Source organism: Dermochelys coriacea, chromosome 11 (assembly GCF_009764565.3).
Source record: "Dermochelys coriacea isolate rDerCor1 chromosome 11, rDerCor1.pri.v4, whole genome shotgun sequence".
In the NCBI taxonomy this organism is placed as follows: Eukaryota; Metazoa; Chordata; order Testudines; family Dermochelyidae; genus Dermochelys; species Dermochelys coriacea.
This window is the reverse complement of record NC_050078.2, coordinates 35135850-35155484: the sequence shown is the minus strand read 5'-3', so window position 1 is coordinate 35155484 and position 19635 is coordinate 35135850. Positions and strand designations below refer to the sequence as shown.

At 39.3% G+C, this 19635-nt stretch overlaps 1 protein-coding gene across 1 annotated transcript in view; it reads left to right on the top strand.

Moving 5' to 3' along the window:
* The window catches only part of KCNH7 (potassium voltage-gated channel subfamily H member 7), a 338644-nt gene that overhangs the window by 213732 nt on the left and 105277 nt on the right, over positions 1-19635 (top strand). Inside the window, 3 exon segments of the mRNA XM_043505208.1 lie at positions 3091-3123; positions 9867-10295; positions 17911-17931. Coding sequence (XP_043361143.1) covers positions 3091-3123; positions 9867-10295; positions 17911-17931 — 483 coding nt within the window.

Here is a 19635-nt window from a genome sequence, read left to right as displayed (position 1 = left end):
TGATTTTGGAAGATTTTTGGACATAGATCCTAAGAGATATGAGGAAATATCTGAGCCATTAGTGATTATCTTCAAAAAGTCATGTAAGAAGGAGAGATTCCAGAGGACTGGAAAATGGCAAATATAGTAACCAATCTATAAAAAGGGGAATAAGAACAACCTGGGGAATTGAAGACCAGTCAGTTTAACTTCAGTATCTGGAATGATAATGGAGCAAATAATTAAGCAATCAATTTGCAAACACTTAGAAGATAATAAGGTGATACATAACAGTCAGTATAGATTTGTCAAGCACAAATCATGTCAAACCAACCTAATAGCTTTCTTTGACAGGGTAACAAGCCTAGTGGATAGGGTGAAGCAGTATATGTGGTATATCTTGATTTAGGAAGGCTTTTGATACTGTTTCACATGACCATCTCATAAACAAACTAGGGAAACGCAGTGGGTGCATAACAGGTTGGAAAAATGTTATCAGAGAATAGTTATCAGGAGTTCACAGTCAATTGGGGTCCCACAGGGATCAGTTCTGAATCCATTTCTGTTCAAAATCGTCATCAATGATTTGGATAATGGCATAGAGAGGACACTCAAAGTTTGCAGGTGATACCAAGCTGGGAGGGGTTGCAAGTGATTTGGAGGATACAATTAAAATTCAAAATGATCTGGACAAACTAGAGATGTGGTCTGAAGTAAATAGGAGGATATTCAATAAGGACAAATGCAAAGTACTCCACTTAGGAAGGAACAATCAGTTGCACACATGCAAAATGGGAAATGACTGGCTAGGAAGCAGTACTGCAGAAAGGGATCTGGGGGTCATAGTGGATCATAAGCTAAATATAAGTCAACAGTGTAACACTATTGCAAAAAAAGCAAACATCATTCTGGGATGTATTAGCAGGAGTGTTGTAAGCAAGTCACAAGACATAATTCTTCTGCTCTACTCCAGGCTTCAACTGGAGTATTGTGTCCAGTTTTGGATGCCACATTTCAGGAAAGATGTGGGCAAATTGGAGAAAGTCCAGAGAAGAGCAACAAAAAAGATTAAAGGTCTAGAAAGCATTGCCTATGAGAGAAGATTGAAAAGATTGGTTTTGTTCAGTCTGGAGAAGAGAAGACTGAGAGGGGATATGATAACAGTTTTCAAGTATATAAAAGGTTGTTACAAGGAGGAGGGAGAAAAATTGTTCTCCTTCACCTCTGAGGATAGGACAAGAAACTATGGGCTTAAATTGCAGTGAGGGCAGTTTAGGCTGGACATTAGGAAAAATTTCCTGTCAGGGTGGTTAAGCATTGGAATAAATTGCCTAGGGAGGTTGTGGCATCTCCCTCATTGGAGATTTTTAGGAGCTGGTTACTAAAACACCTCTCAAGGATGGTCTAGATCAGTGGTGGCCAAACTGCGGCTGGCAAGCCACATGCAGCTCTTTTATAGTTAAAGTGTAGCTCACGAAGCCCCCTACACCCTGCCCCCCATTCTTTGCCTATCAGACTGGGGGGAGAGCTCAGGGCTTCTGACCTCCAATGGGGTGGGGTGGTGGGGCTAGAAACTTCTGGTGCTGCTGAGAATGGGGAGGCACAATTTAAAGTTTCAGCCCCTCAACAACTTGAGTCATGTCCCCCACGCACGCCTCCCCCCGACCCTGAGCAGCCCATCCCTGGATCTCTCAGGTGTTAGATCCTCCTGGAGAGGCTGCAGCAAGCATCTGGGAGCTTCAGGGAGGGGCCACTGCTTTAGCTCCATGGGGAGAGGCAGCAGCAAAAGCAGTGACTATCTCTGCAGCTCCCAGCTGTTTGCTGGTGTCTCTCCGTCCTGCCATAGCTCCCAGGTTGCTGGCTGAAGCAGCTGCTGTGCAGGGATGAGGGCTCAGCAGCATCATGTGACCAAGCAAGGCCAGCAAACCCTGGCAAAAATCGGGGGTGGGGGGATGTGACCCCCAAGCATCACTTCTGGCTTCTGCCCAGCAGGGAAGGAGGTCTCAGGACTTCAGCCCTGCAGAACATGCCTGCTGGGGTGCAGAACTTCAGCAAGAACAGGGCTTCAGCCCTGAATCTGGCAGGTACCTCCCATGGGGCTGACACCCTGAGCCTGGCAGGTGTGCCCCAGCTCTTGAACTTTTGAAGATCATCGTATGCAGCTCAGAGGCTCAGTAAGTTTGGCCACCCCTCTTCTAGATAATACTTGAGTGTTGGGGACCTAACAAGAAAACCTCTCAAGGTCCCTTCCAGTCCTATGATTCTATGATTATTTATTTTTACATGGGCCCAGACTACTGGACAGGCATGATTTTAATAAATTAAAATAAATACTACCTCTTATTTTTTCAATCTATAATTCTATAATTGTTTCTCTATTTTATTAAGGAGTGTAGTATACAAACATGTTAGAAGTTCCTCACCTCTTGGACAGGCTATCTGTAGATCTCAAGCACTTGACAAGGGTGGGTAAGGAAATGTGCTATTCCCGTACACAGGTGGAATAACTCAGGCTCAAAGGGGTTATGTGACTTTTCCAAAGTTACATGGTAAACACATGTCAAACCCAGAGGGCAAAGCCTTACCCCCTACCCCAAGGAGATGCCAAATAAATCACTCAGATTTTCAGCATCAGAGCTTTCCTCTTTTTAAAATGGGATAACAATCATAATTAGCACTTTCTTAGCACTTTTTCACCTAGAGTTCTTAAAGTGCTTGATGGAGGTCTGTAAACAAATATAAATAGCTCAGTTTGGCTGAATGTGAGCTTGACTGTAATATCATTTACTCCAACTTTATACCAGAGCCATTCCACTACTGAACAACTTCTTATATGGGAAATTGACCCTATTTTATGCAACAAATTGAACAGTTCTTAAATTTTGCAAGTAGAAAAAGTAATGCGTTTTAGAACAGTTCTCCAGCAAGTCCCATGTACAATCTACTGTTATAATTTGCTTAGGCAATGTGTAGAAAAGTCATATTCTCCCTTATTTTCTTCCGTAAACAATCTCAATATTCACATTTTTAAAGCTCTGTTAAATGTTTATTTTCTTAACATCTTTTTAAAAATGTAATGCTGTCTATAAATCTAGTTTAATTGTATTTCAGATGGCAACAACCTTTCAAGTGGCTCTTCTTCAGGTAAATCTATCTGTTGTTATCCTGTTACTTCTTGTGTTCTGTGTATATTATTTGAAGGTCTTGCTGAGTTTTACATTACCCAGCCAGAGAGTAAGTTAAAGTTCAGCTCTTGCCACAGTTCTCTGAATACTCTTTTCAGCAAAACTGTAGCTATAACACTTGAACTATTAAATCTGAGATCAGCCTGTATGAAGATAAAACCCAAATGTAGTGAAGGTTGTCAGCTTATTCTGACTGTAAATCCTGAATACACAGAGCATAGAAGTCTATATATCTAGAGGTGAAATAAACCATATGATGGAAATCTTTTGAGCTGTATGAATTAGTGTTTGGAACATGACTTCATAAAGAGACCCTCCTCCTAGGGTTTTCACTTCCTGGTCTTGCAGACAGAGCAAATGCTATCTACTCGATAAAGTCTGATAATCTAGTTAATGGTAAAGGCTGGCAACTTCTTGCAAGTTTCCAATGATAAACAGGATAGATTCCTTCTCAGATTTCAAGACTTCTTTACTTTGTGGTAGAAGTCACTAAAGGATAGTACTAGCCAAATAATTCATTGCATATAATATTTATTATGACTGACTGACATTTTTTCATTAAATAATTATTTACAAATAATTGTGTTCATTTTTTAACGTAATATGTGGCAAAGAAAGAAGATTACAATAAGAAACGATATTTTCTGTTTGAGGGGAACAAAAACACATTCTTTTCTACCTAGCACTTTAAATAACATGAGATGGATGGAGCTAAAGTTGACACCTAGTGTAACTGGAGTCTCCTATAAGTATGGCTTACCCTTCCTTTTCACTGATTTTGAACCAGAAATGACAAAAAAACAAAACAAAACCCCAAGATGCCTAGTAAATTTTAATATAAGCAACAGGGAACAATATAATAAAAATCTGGACAGACAGGTAGAGAGATAAAATAAATATATATGTTTATAAACACATAAACATATAAGCACTTATTAATGTCATACACATAAAAGTGCCATCTGTTGTTTGTCAATGTGTTAAGACAGCCGGAGAGATAAAATAACATTCCCACATGCAAGGAGGAATAAACAATCAGTCATTGTCCCAGAAACGTTGGAGCTGCAGAAGAATTTAAAGTGGAATAAAAGTTCAACTTAAAATTTATCAGAAAATGGAAGTAAAGTAACCAAAATGTCAGGTCCAAGTTAGGGAGTCCTTTATCTTGCTCCAGCTTCCAATCTGGTACCTGAAGATGCTTTCTTCTTTCTGTAAGGAAGGAGAGAAAAACAAAGCAAGCAGAGGAGATAATTAGGGGACCAAGAAAATGACGTGTTACATGCCTCTGTGTTTGAGTGTGTGAAGAAATAAGAGGTAGGAAAAACATAGAGGTGATCATAACTATCATGCCTTATTCTCAGGTCTGATAATCCCAGGGAAGGCAGAGGCATGCAGTGCATTTAAACACCTGCTATTACTTTGGCCATGGGGTCAGTGTTTGGGATTTTATTCCTGAAAAGAAATTGGTTCCTCTTGATTCTGAGTCTGATGAGACCCACATAACAAACCCCCTGTGCACTTTGTTGTATAAGTGGTTAACTGTTTTCTTCCAGCCTGAAAGCAGGCGTTCAACAATAGCCTGCCTCTGCATTTCCAATAACCTGCATTTTGGAATGATTCCCTGCATACAATTATCAGTCCATCACTAAAGAGCAGTCCCTCTGCTGCTCTCACAAATAGATCACTTGGCTCAGCTTCAGGGAAAGTCTGAGAAGACCTGCATTATTGAGTAAATTCGTGGTCTGGATAGTCAGGAATGTTTGTCAGGGAACTGTCTAGCCTGACTATTACTTTCATCAGCACTTCCTGAAGTACTGGAAAGCAGGACAAATTTTGAAGTGTGATTGTAAGAGCTGGTGAACAGATCCAGCTGTGGACAACGCAGTAACTATCCCATCCTTTGTCTACAAATCCTGTCTACTTATAAGGAGGCAGTTATTGTGATTAGATAGAAGCCAGGCAGGCTGTTTTTTTTGCTCTGACATAACATCCAAACTTATACAGCCAGATCAGTCATTCACTCTGATCTACTTAGCACAAGTTTGGTCACAGATGATGCCACACTATTGTTACCTGACAACACCTGGACATGGCACCCCATGGGCATCTGCAGGATGGTTTTAGGGCTCTCCAGACTGGGAGAAGCTCTCACGTTTGAATCTTTGTTGTGCAAACGAGGCATTTTGGCTCCTTGAGGCATTTGTCTAGTATTACTGGAGTGAGTAATCTAGGAAAGAGTGAAGGCTTAGGAGGAAGAAACACCACATGAAGTCCAGGCAAGTAGCCTGAGAGAGGTTCACACTTCCTTCCCAGATAGGCACTTTTATTAAAGCCTCAGAAATCACATTTACAGGTCTGTGTATTAGAGAGTGACTAAAAGGAAACAAAGGGGGCATAGCTGCCAGACACACCATGTAACCTGGCTAAATATCTGTGATGGGAGCTGATGCTGCCTCCCAACACATATTGGTTGTGGATGCCCTTTTGGAGAATAGACTTTTAGGGTAAGAGATCAGGAAGCCACTATGTGCTGAGAAATACTAAACAGAGAGAGTGAGTTAAGTAGAGCTTTCTGCATCTACCAGAAATCCCAGTGCCTTCAGCAAGTGTACTGAAATTGAGATAAAAAGAAAAGGAGTACTTGTGGCACCTTAGACACTAACAAATTTATCTGAGCATAACTTTCATGAGCTACAGTTCACTTCATCGGATGCATTCAGTGTATTTTCCACTGAATGCATCCGATGAAGTAAGCTGTAGTTCACGAAAGTTTATGCTCAAATAAATTTGTTAGTCTTTAAGGTATCACAAGTACTCCTTTTCTTTTTGCGAATACAGACTAACACGGCTGCTACTCTGAAACCTGAAATTGAGATAGTTAGCCTTAGGCACATCTCTGACTCTGCTGCAATGAAGATGTTGTGTAAGCAAATACGCATTTCTGCAGCTGGAGAATTTAGGAGATGTAGAACTGGTGCCATCACCATTTTGAAGACCCCTGGCACAGTACCCAGGCCAAACGCCATTACCTTTCATTGATACAGAACTGTAACATAGTACAGGCTTAGGAATTTCTTGTAATTTAGGTGCATGGGGTTACTATGGAAACCCTCATTCAGATAATTTTTTGCTGGAATGTCTGTCTTAAAAACAGTAACTTACATCTTTGAGACTATCCATGAGAAGCATCAGGAAAGTCATAAAATGATGTAGGAGAATTAATTTTAAAACCTAGCACTAACACTATCACTTAGTGACATGAAAACAGCTTTTCCAGCTGCCCCTACGTCTTTCCATTCAGCACCATTCCTAAGGCCTGAGACTGTTAGCTTTCTATAGTTTCCTAGGAAGTCTATATCTCTCTAAGCCTATTTAACCCTTTGCACAGAATCACAACTGGAATGCAATTTAACCACTCTGACACCCTTGTCAGGTCAGATAGCTGAAGGTTCAGCTTTTTCCGGATCTTAGTACAGTGTTGTACTGTACTCTGTCTGCTATAACTCTGCTTCTTAGGCACATTTGAAAATTCCATTGTGGAGACAATCTAAACTAGGGTTCTCCACGAGTTGTGGGAGCTTTTTTCATGATGCTTCAACACAGGATTATGGAAGATAGAAGGCTTCCCTATATGTTGGCCTGGAGTCCATCTTTTCCTCTAATGAAGAAGAGGTTCCTCACCAATAATTATCCAGCCCATTCCAAGCACTCTGTGGACAATTAAGGACTGGTATGAGGAAGCTTGGAAGCATGAGAAATTTCTACCATCGTGCATTAGAGAGCTGCATGCAGATCTCTGAGGCTGAAGCCAGGAGTAGCCTTAGATGAAATTTCCCAAGCACCAATGGGAGATCACCCAGAAAGGAAGAGTATGCAGGAGCAGAGAAAATTGTACTGTGATAGAAAGCCTTAATAAGAGAGGAGGGGACAGGCTGCATTACCTACCATGATTCAGTTCCAATGTTCCCACTGAAGTCCTGTTGTAGGAGCCCCTGGGGAATGAGGTCTGGAGGAAAAAGATCACTATGAGGTCTTTTATGTCCACACAGGCACTTTGTCTGTGAAAGTTTTGGCAGTCGTGGAGATGTGTCTTTTTTTCACTATGTACTGAGAAATACTAAACAGAGAGAGAGAGAGTTAAAGTAGACAAAAGTGCCAATGTAGACATAGCCTAAGCAAACTTACCTCAATCAACATACGTATCTAAAACAGGGGCTTCCTGCTTTACAAAAACTGATCCTGTAGTCTTTTTGTGGAGAAAACTCCCATTGACACTTTTGTCTATATTGAGACTTTAGGCCTGGGGCCATGAATGTTTGCATCAGGCTATGTTATATTATTGAACTAAGTGAGAATGTGTTGTGCAACTCAGACAAATTGTGGATGGTCTTTCTGCTAGCTTCAGCTACAGTATTGCAGAAGGGATCTGACTCTTTTTTTTTATAATGAACATTCAGCACATTATAAGGCTCATTGTCCATACTGTGAACATGAGCCACAATCCTCCCATTTTAAAGGATATTCTAGTTAAAAAGCAGAAAATGGGGACTTTGTTATAGAATTTATTTCAGTTTAAAAAAAGAATAACGAAGAGATATTCATATGGGTTTTCTATTTCATGCCTGAAAGTCTTAGCAATGAGCAAAATTCTCACTGTGTATTCTTTCCAGCTGAACTATAGTTAGACAGCTAAATCGGTAATGCAGTTTAACATGGTCATATTAACTTGGTGAAGCAGAAAAGACCATCTGCACCACCATGAATATGACTAAAATAGAGCACACCAGCAAAAAGCCTTTAACAATATCTAATGCAAGAAAATCTCATGAATGGTATTTTAAAGCAGTACAATGTAATTGATGAAAAAAGTATTATAGTAATTGTTTGACCTTCAATGTAATAAGCCTGTAAAAGTGATCTATAAACTGCTTTGTAACTCAATTTCATGTGCATTAAAATTTTTTTATGTACTTCACTAATATTTAACTGTGGGCAATTTACCCAAGTATTTATAATTTGTTAGGGAAAATATATAAGAAAGGTTTCAAAATAGCTCCCAAGATGTACTGTTATTGAATCCTGACTGCACAGATTGAAAATTGGTATTTCCAGCAGCTGTCCACATCACGTTTCTCTCTTGATTAACATAATGGAGATTTTTGTGTGTACAGTTCACTGGATATGAATGGAGATTTTCAGGTAAATCTCTCATACATTTATTTAGCATTAAAAATCAGACGTTAAATACTGACTGTATAGAACTTTAGTTTTCAAAATTAAATAGGCTAAGCTGTGCTACCATTTGCTATTGTGCATATGCTTCCGCAAAAGACAGACTATTTCAAAACATTTCAGAATTTTGTCTTTTGATGAGTCAACACATGAGCAGATTAATCTCAGTGCTATAGATTAATAAAAATTAACTAGCAACAAACAAACACTGCTAATCAGAACGGACTGAAAACGACCAAAAACCAATCCCTACCCCAAATGGAGTTTTTACCTCCAAAAGGGAGAAGTGTCAGAGATGCCATGACATCCACTAGGAATTTCACTATTGCTAGTAATTTAATTGAGGAGGTGCTCAAATACTAGGGTTATGGCTAGCAGTATAAAATCCTAAGAGAGAAATACAGATAAATATTAATCATAATGCTTATTCAATAAAATGTGGCATTTTTCATCACTTTAATTATTTGATGATGGTTTTTACATTATTCAACTAGCTTTTATGGTAATTTCTATTACTGTATTCTTTGTATGTCAAAGGCATTACAGCTTCCATTTGCTAGTTTGGTTAATTATACTTGAAGAATTTGCTGTTGTTTGTTTGGGTTTTTTTGCAATTCCCCATCTCCAATCCTTGCCCACCTTTTCTTTAATTACTCCATTTTGTGTACTTCCTCTGCTACTTGTATTTTTTATAATGGTGCATCATTATGCATTCATCATCATACAACCCACCTTGACATGCAATATGTTATGCTTAGTTATGTACACCCATGCAAATGAACTGAAGGTATTTATGTTGAATGAGTGTAACTGAGGGTAAAATTTGGTTCTTTTCCTTTCTATTTGTAAATGTCTAGAGAAAAAATAAACAATTTAAATGTAGAAACATGAAATATATGTCAGACTGGGATCATGGTAAAATTGAAACTTAACTTTAGTTTTCCTGTCTGGAGAATTAGGATGTGTAAGTTTCCAATTTAAGTTATAGAGTAAATAAATGGATTTCAGTGAAATAGCAAAGATAAATTTTTAAGTGTATGAAATTTAGCTGACAATAAAAAACACAAATATGTATTTAAGGACATGGTTGCCTAGTAATGTGGCAATTACATGTTATATCATGACTTTCATGGTTTCATAGATTTTTAAAGCCAAAAGGAACCATTAGGTAAATCTAATCTGACCCCTTGTAAAACACAGGTTATCATATACCACTCTTGAACTGAGCCCAAAAGCTTGTCTTCAGTTGAGGCATAAACCTGTGTAACGATAACTAAAGCAGTATTACTTGTATATAATATTTCTTAGTTGTGCATTCTGTTGCTAAAGAGCACACACTATGAGATCTGTGTTGACAGATTACTTATGACTGGTGCTTCTATACACTTTCTGACATTTTGAAAAACCAAAAATTTTTATCACAAGTAAATAATTTTAGTTATTAATCTTTCTTATTTAATTTATATCTAGGCAAACTTTTCGGATTCAAGTTACCTGGACTGAGACTCTTAACATACAGAAAGCAGTCCTTACCACAGGAAGACCCTGATGCAGTTGTAGTAGATTCATCTAAGCACAGTGATGACTCAGTGGCTATGAAGCGCTTTAAATCCCCCACAAAAGAAAGCTGTAGCCCTTCTGAAGTGGATGACACAAAAGCACTGATACAGCCCAGCAGATGTTCTCCTTTGGTTAATATATCAGGACCTCTTGACCATTCGTCACCTAAACGTCAATGGGACCAACTTTACCCAGACACGCTGCAGACAAGTACACCACTAACTCATTCCAGATCAAAGGAAAGCATGTGTAGTATAAGGAGAGCATCTTCAGTACATGATATAGAAGGATTTAATATCCATCCCAAAAACGTTTTTAGGGATCGTCATGCAAGTGAAGGTAGGGTTGAAAATTAATAAATATTCTGTGATGTATCTGAAGAGGGATTGTTGCATTGTTTTTAAGTTATCACTACTTCTTAAAACTTATAAGAGATTTTACAAATTTCATTAAAAATGATACTAAGAAAACGGTAAGGGTTCAGTCTTCTCACCCATATGTATATTGAGTTAATACCTTTCTCCTGGAGTGGTAGCTTACATCTTAGTTCTTAATGGGAGTATGGCAAAATTGGAGTCAGTGGTTGCAAAATTGCTGTAAACATTTACAAGCCAGGAAATGACCAAGTTAAAATTGCTTGTGTAACCTTAATTCTGCCCCTTTTGGTCACATGCCCTACAATATGGTCTTTAATTATATTAAATGCTATTTCTCAGATAATGCAGTATTACATCATGCAATTTTTGTTACAATTCTTGACACATGTACAGTATTCTTATTGTCATAATAGTCCAGTGTTGGTGGCGGGGGTTTACTGACACTGGTACAAGTTAGCACTAACTCCATTGAAATCTATGGATTACACCAGTGTAAAACTGGAGTAAATGAGACATGAATCGGGACCTTTAACTTTTCATACTATTCGTGTTCTCTTCCAACCAGAAGAATTTCCCATAGGCCTTTCCTCCTGTTCTCCAGAGCTAGTCACTCCTAGTCACTCAAAGAGTTTCTGGGGAATGGGCTTTATGGTTCCTAGTTCCTAGAGAGAGGAGCTTGGGAGACCTGGAGCCAGAAGATCTTGGAGAAAAAGAAGTTTGGGTGTCCTGGGAGCTAGGGAAAATAGAAAATATGTTTGCATTGAAAACACTAAGACCCACGCATAAACTTTTCAATGACACTGACATTCTTATGCATTGGTCTATGTAGTTTTCAATTCCAACTACTAATTTATGTAGAAACTTTTACACACTCGGCCCAGGAAGTTGTGAATATCCTAGACAATGTTGTATGCAAGTGCATAAAACTTATCATGAAAATGCATTTTCAATTTCAAAGACTTCCAACTAGTCTCCTTCTCCTTAACTCCAAACTCTGCAATCTCAAGCTTCTCTGGCTCTTTTTCTTCCTCTTTTGTGAATCCAAGCAGTTCTGCAGGAAGGAAACTCTGCTTCTGTGAACCTCCTGAGAAATCAGACCTCTGAACCATTCACTGGGGTTAACAGTATTAACAAAATGTTGACATTATTCCTTCTAATTACTCCTCATGCATTAAACAACATCAAACAGCACTTGCCATGAATTCACAGCTATATATATATAAACATCAGCTATGGAATTAGAACACAAGGCCCAGATCCACAAAGGCTCTAAGGCTTCGTGACTCTGCACATTGCAACACCTAACTTTTAGACATCTAGAAAAGCATAGAAAAAATGCTGTCAGCCACAAAGCCTGGGTTATTTCAAGGCTGATTCCCCACTTTGGCACTTCGAGTGAAGAAGGTTGGGGACCGCAAGGATTTTAAAAATGAATACTGGCCACTCCAGGCTTGTATTAAACTCCCAAGGTTATAGCTTCTCTCTGACCTTGGATAGGTAGATGCTGCCACCACCCAAATGAAAAAAAATCCCTTTTGAGAACCCAGAATTCCTTCCTGGGGGGTACCCTCAAACTCTTTCACACACACACACACACCCCGCTCCAGGGACGAGCTGAGAAAGAAAAACAAAGGAAATCAGCTGTTGCCACCAGCTAATTAAACAACATATGCACAAACCTCTTAGGACACCAAAAATACAATCCTGTTCTTAAAAAAAATTATTAAAAACAAAAAGAAAGAAAATTCATCTGGAACCTAGGCTTTTGCTAGATTTAAAAAACCCACTTGCAAAAATAAAACATCAAGAATAACCTTCTTGAGGTCCAGTTTAAAGGTTACAAGCAAAACAAAAACATTTGGATTTGGAGTTAACACAGAGGAGTCCACAAGCCAATAAGAAAAAAGAAATAACCCTAATCACATCTTCCTAGACCTTCCCTGACTTACTTACATATCTGGAGTTTCAGATAAGCAATCTCTGTGTATGATCTGACCTTAGTATCTATGAATCTGATGGTTTTTCATACCTGGCTTAAAGCTTCCTATATCATAGTTCAGCCCAGTTCCTGCTCGGCGTCTCCTCTCTCCGGAGCACAACAAAACAGACAAAGGGAAAGTTTTTTTCCCAGTTTTAAAAGGTTCTTTTGGTCAGGTGCCCACTCCCTTCTTTTTACCTATGGGCTTTTTTAACCCTTTACAGGTAAAGCAAGTAGAGAACAACTACCAAAAGGGTTGTGTAGCTAATTGGCTGGCTGGATGTCCATAAGAGGAAGCTACCTCCCCCTTCACTTATCATAGGTGCCTACGCTCATATACAAAAAATTGGGAGAAATAGGTACTGTGCACTACAATCCATCCAACACAAAGCCTAGGCAGGGAGTCACCTAAGCTAGCCAATGGGAGATGCAAACCAGAGGGATGTATGCTAAGCCCCACCCCTCTCTCTCAGAGTTTGGCGCCTTAGTCTGAACTTCCAGGAGGCACCTAGCTCTGATTACAATCTATGAGGAAATATAGGCATTTGGCTGCTTAAGTTGCATGTGGGGCCCAAAATAAAGCAGGAGAAGGCAGTCCTCTCTTATAACTTTCAGCCTAGTGAATAGGATAGTCACTCACTATACCTCTAGTTCAAGTCCCCCTCCTACAGTGGAAGGAGAGAGAAATTGAATAGGAATCTACCACTTCTCAAGTAAGTGCCCTAACCACTGGGCTATGAGATATTTGATGTAGGGCTCCCTCAGTCTCTGCTGTTGAAGTTGTTCCACTTTAATTGAATAAATAAATATTAATTGGGTCAGTGAAAGAGTTAGAATGACTCTATAGTCTAGTGATAAAGACACACTCTGGGGCAGTAGCAAGTCTCTATTCAAATCCCTTGTCGTCATTACGAGGAGAGGAAACTTGAACAGGGGCGGGGGGGTTCCCACAGTGTGTGAGTACTTTATCCACCAGGTTTAAGATTACAAAGGATGTCTTCCTGCTGCTGTTTGCTATGAACTTGCCTGAGAGACCTAATTCAATAGGCAGCTTCTACGTATGCCTGTGGGATCAGGCTCCTGCGTGTGATTAGGTGGTGATAACACCTATCTTCCCTGGTTTGTGAATCACTCTGGAGCTTAGACTGGAGATAGGCCCCTGAGGGAAGATAAGCCCCCTAGAGTGAGGCTGCAGTGCAGTGGCAAAAACATAGGTGCCTACAGGTTAGGTGGCAGCCAATTGGGGATTTTATAGATAGCAGTGGTACCTAAAAATGGGACTTAGGTGCCTAAATACCATTGTGGATCGCATCCTAAGAACCTGAGGTTAAACCAACAGTCTTTCCAAACAGAGAATGCCCATTGGGAGTTTTATGTAGAAGATTTCAGTCTGAGGTTCTAAGTCAATAACTGGCAAATAAGTATATGGTTAAGGAGCAAATTCTGGTCTTATTCTGACCAGTGTAAATCCAGATCAGTTCCATCTACTTCAGTGGAGAAAAAAATTATAGAAATATTAGAAATTCATTGTTTCTTACAAAATTTTAAAAAATAATTTATTAAATGCATTGATTTCAGTTTGCTGAAATGTTCAAGTTAACCTTCCTTTTCAGTTTTTGTTTCTCATGGGCTTACACTGAGCTTTGTGTTTGAAAGAACCTGAAAAATTCAATGTAATTCACCCCAAACCAAAACATCCTGCTGGGTTTCAGGTTACAATGCAAGCCGAGGCACAAAGATCAGTTCTGAATCTGGAGCCAAACAACTCCAAAATTATGAATTTTAATTTTGGTTTGGCCCATTATGGAAATGTCAATCTGGATCTTAAATTCCCCAGAAGTTAGACAGGTTTTGGTTTGGACCCCAAAAAAACATTTTGGTTGTCACTTTCTATTTGGAGAGCTTTGTCTGATTAAAATAATGCTCCGATGGTATTACTAATATGGTATAAATATGTTAAATTAAGTTTGATGAAACATTTTCTTTGGTTGTGAATGATAAAAGTTTCTTGCAAAAATATTGATATAAAATAGTCCTTCACATTCTGTGGAGGAGCTAGATTTCACAGAATAACTACTTTAAAAGCATTTAAATTACAAAGCAAAAGAAATCTGAGTAACCTGTGTGAGAAATTATAAAGTATATGTACGTGCTATAGATGTTGTACCTGATCAGAGTTGCAAACCATGAGCCTGATTCTCCATTGTCTTGCACATTTATATCCAGGCTAAGTGCAAAATGGATATAAAACTGACTTTTTTATGAAGGACTTTAAGATCTACAGATGAAAAGTGCTATAGAAGAGTTATGTATTATTGTTACCATCATTCTGATTGCACTTGGCATAGATGTAAATGATGATATAAGGCACAAGTGCAACAGCTGCCCTCTTGGCCAACACACCAGGACCTCCAGGGATAAATGCATGATCTACTATAGCTTGAGCTAAACAGCCTCTGTAGGTAGGGGCTGTAACTACTCATATCCTTTGTAAATTGGCACAGAGGGGGACCTGTAACACACACTCACCAGTGGGTTACACACGGAGAATCAGGTCCTGTAACTTTATACAGTACATGTAGTTCCAACAGCAGGATGAGTTACAAGTTTGTATTAGCAATAGCAATCATCCCTTGTGCCATCTATTGGGAAACTTATTAGAAAGTAGCAACTTATGCTGTAAGGATTTTTTAAATTTTTAGCCAGTGAGTCAAAATCCTACTCACCTTACTCACACAAATAAGGCAAGCAGGATTTGACCCAACATATTTTTTTCATGGCACCCAATCCAGATGTTTTAGCACTTACTGCATGTACTGGAGCTGGAGCATATAAATCCTAAATAAAGGTCATCTACAATCATACAAGGACAAATTCTGTGGTCCTAATCAAGCAAAATGTCTGGCCCAAGGAAGGCACAAAGCATTGGCTAATACATTTCTTTTCACTATTCTATGTGTTTCTAGATCCTTAATAATTAGGAATTTTACACAGAAGTCCTGATTGAAATTGAAATGTAGCCTTCAGATTTAAAATATTTTTACATTTCCTCAGTCTGAAAAAATATGAATGGAGCCTGTTTAAGAGGATTCAAACAGAAGTAGAATAAGATAATTTAGTTTGCTGGTAACTGCACTAATTCAGCTGGGTTCAAATTTTCTTACCACAGAAGGCAAGATCATTGAGAGTATCAATGATTTCATGTGGTCCAGTTACCTATCAATATGTATGTCAAAAATATTGAAGCTGTAGTTGTCAGCTTGTTTTAAAATGCAGCTCTGTGCTGAAAGGTGACTCAGTAAAAATGGCAGTGTGGCTTTCCAAATTCAGTTGTGTGTGTTTCATTGGTTTACATATCAAATTTACTCTGTTTGAAAGTATGAAAATAAAAAGCCAGGGAGAGGCTATATTATCTAGCTGCCCTACACTCCAGGCGCAAGATGGGTTTTTTACACTTCAAACACCAGCACCAGTATTATAACTTCTGGAGGAAATTTAGGCCTTCAGCTACACCTAGGCAACCTTAGTGGCTTCAGATTATGCCCTCCATAATACCTGTGCAATGTACCAAAGGCTGAAGGGGTTTTGAATAGGTGTCGCTGAGATCCTAATTTAGCCTGCAGAATCTGTATCACTTTTGAGGAGGCATGAGACAGAAAGATTCCAGGCAGCTGGTAGCTAGAAATAAAATGGGCCTAGTCCTTAGGTATATGCCACATCCCTGTTTGTCACAGCTAAGGAGAGATGTACCCTGCCTTTGTGCTCTCTAAGTCATCCCAGTTCCTAACAGCCCACTAGGAGCCAGGTGTGCCATCTATATCCAGGGGACAAAAGCAGGTTGTGCAGAGCCAGCTCCTTTCCAGGTGCCTAGCATGGCAGTTTCCCAGCCCCACTGAGCTGATCTAAAGCCCAAGGAAGTCACTAGAAATATTTCCATTCACTTTAAGCTGAGCATCACAGTGCCTAGCTTTTAGGTATCTAGAAAATCACAGGAACAACAGTGTAATGCATAAGGCTGAGTTAGGCGCTTAGACTCCTAGTGGGATTTTCAGAACCGCCTAGCTGACAAACTCCCATTGAAATCAATGGGAGTTAAGTTGGGATTCACAAGGGGTATGTAGGTGCTACAACACTCCATACCTCCGAGGAAGGTGCCAAGCTCCTGTACAATCAAGGGGAGAATTAGGTGCCTAAGAATAGGATTCACAAAAGCCCAAAATGCTGATCAGGGAACTGCCCAAACTAGCCACAAGGAAATGCTGAGAAGAAAGATGTGATCTAAACCCCACCACTCAAAGTTACTTAAGTGCAGGCCAGAGGGAGGCCCATGTCACCATTTGGGATTCAGTCTTGGACCCTCTCTTGGAGTTAGGCATCTAAGCCAGGTCAGTCCTTTCTCAAGAAAAGAGGAGGAGGATCTGTTACCCTCTTGCACAAAGCCCAGTGGTTAGAGCAGTCACTCAGGACATGGGAAACCCAGGTTCAATTCCCCTTGTGCCTGATTTGGAGCAGGGACTTGGATTTGGGTTTCCCACCTTTCAGGAGCATTTCCTAACCACTGGACTATGGGGTAGGTCTCTCTCTCTCTCCTGTTGAAGCTGTTCCAATGTATATAAAAATTAAACATTAATTGGAGCAGGGGGCATTGGAACCTGAATCTCTCACATCCCACATGAATGTCCTAACCAGTGGGCTAGAAGTTATAAAGGGGTGGGATGGAGGGGGTGCATGGTGCGGGGGGGGGGGGAAGAAGAGAAGCACAAGCACAGCCACCACCTCTGGCTGTTTTGTGCGAATTTAGGCATGCCTGGAGCATACCTACTGTATCGGGCCCAAGAGGCCATTTGTGAATCCTGCTGGGGCTTAGGCATGAATGAGGGTGCCTAGACATTTGGTGCCATCAGGACTGAGATAGTTGTTAGCCTGTCCAGCTGCCAAAATGTAGGTGCCCTGGGAACTTTAATGGTGGGTGTCTAGAGATTTTAGGCAGCTGCAGGGTTAGGCAGCCACTGAGCAGGGATTTCATGAATGCTGGTGGTACCTAAATGTTGGATTTAGGAGCCAAAAGAGGCAGTTGGATGCCTATTTCCCCCTTGTGAATCCTACCCTATGTGCCTATCTGCATCTGTAGGTGCCTAAAACAACCTTTACAAACCTTTGCAAATCTGGCCTTATGATGTTTATTTAATTAAAATTTACCATTTTGCCACTTCATGGAAGGATAGCTTTTTTTTTCAAAATGCAGTGTTGGAGGATCAATCTCAAAATCAGCATATTGCAAAGGAAATGTATTGGAATTTTGCTACTGAGGGAAGTCATATGGTAGAGATTTTTCACTGCTGTAAATTGTCATAGGTCCATTATGGAGTTATGATAGTTTACAACAGTGGAGGATCTACCACATGAGTTTTAAAAGTTGTTGAACATAATCATTTAATTATCAAAATGATTTCATCTTAATTGGAAGTCAAATTGATAGAAAAATATAGTAATTCCAGTCAAATATATATTTTAACCAATATATTGTGCATTCTCTGATGTAGATTTTAGTTTTCTTCTTTTCTCTTCTCTCCTTTATTCTTATTATGCTGAAAACCAGACAATGGTCGCAATGTCAAAGGTAATGTATGAGTATAAAAGGTATCACCCAGTTCTTTAGCTGCCACACTCCTTGGCATGTTAATTTGCCTGCTGTATGAAATGTACAAATGCAACATTCTCATGCTGACCTCTATAGGGCCAGGTGCATTATTGAAATGATCTTTGTTTTGGTTTGTTGGAGACATAATTAGTCCCTCAGCTATAGCCACTACATTAGCTGTCACTCCTTGGAAGAAGTGAAGGAATGGTTAAATATTAATTATGCTCATTCTTCTTAAATGTTTGTTAACAAAAAGAGAGAAAGAGAGATTACCTAATTCAGTGCTGCAGTTCTTATACAAGCAAAACTGTTATTGAAGCCACTGGGAATTTTGTCTATGAAATGACTGTAGAATTGGATCCTTAATGAACAATCAATAGTTAGGAGGCATTTAGTTCTATTTCAGTTACCATCTTACAAGTAAAGAACATTAAATAATAATCAGGACCCATGTGGCAGTCTCTTCATTTATTCCTCTTTTGTCTCCTTAAAACTAGTTTCACGCTCCTGGATGGCAGGGGGTATGGTTTCAAGCTTACTGTAGTATTCAAATGGGCATGCATGAACTTCATTGCCAATTTCACATTGAAATAATTCTTAATCATGTTCACTAGTATTCAGAAATCATTTCTATTCACCAGAACAATGACAGGAAAAGGTGGCTGAGCTGTGCCTTTTATATGCCATTTGGATTTAATTCCATAGCTCCTTCTTCTGCTTCTGGAAAACACTTCTTGCACAATGCATCAGAAAAGTGAATTCTGCAACAGAAAACAGAAAACTGCAATAATTGTAGCTAAATTTGGGGACTGTTTGGTTCATGATTTCATGCATGCTGCAAAAGTGTGTGTACCTGGTAAAATGTCTCCTTACTAAACTGCATGCAGTGCATGAGCTAAATTCTGTAAGCAATTCATCACCAGTGGACTATTAAGTCACTACATTTGCTTCTTGTGTATGTCAGCAGAGTTTTAAATATAGTGCAATGTCTTTTTTCTGTAAATCAAGTTTTGTAAGAGAATTTATTGCTAGTGAAAGATGATGGATTGACATCACAGGAGAGTGAAGTCCTCAATTAATCTACAGAACAGGTACAGCACAAGCAGTGACAGTGCAACACTGCCCCACCAACGTGCCTCACATCTGATCTAGAGGGATTTCTTTTGCGGCAAAGGGAGGGATATTTCATTCTCCATGTTTATTCAATCCTTGGTCTCTCTGCTGAAACTGTCAACAAGGGGCCAATTAGCGTCAGTAGTGGTGGTATTTTGTTTTGTTTTCTTTTGTTTTTTCCTCTCTCTGGTACAGATATCTGTCTACTAGGAAATGAATACAGAGCAGCTCACATTTGGGAGTAATTTTCAGTCACTGCAAACCAGACATTTGGTATTAACCCAGTAATGTCCTTTAATGAAGTAACGTTATTAACTCATTGTCAATAAGATATTTTAAACCTTGAAATAACTTTTTTGAAGCCAAAGGATAAAAAACAAGGTTTTAGTCTAGTGTACTGTAATACTAAAGTTATAGAAAGGGAATTAATTTGCAAACTGGATATCATCAGATTAGGCCTGAATAGAGACTGGGAATGGTTGGGTCATTATAAAACCTAAACTTAATACTAATTTCTCCCTACTGTTACTCACACCTTCTTGTCAATTGTCTGTAACAGGCCACTCTCTT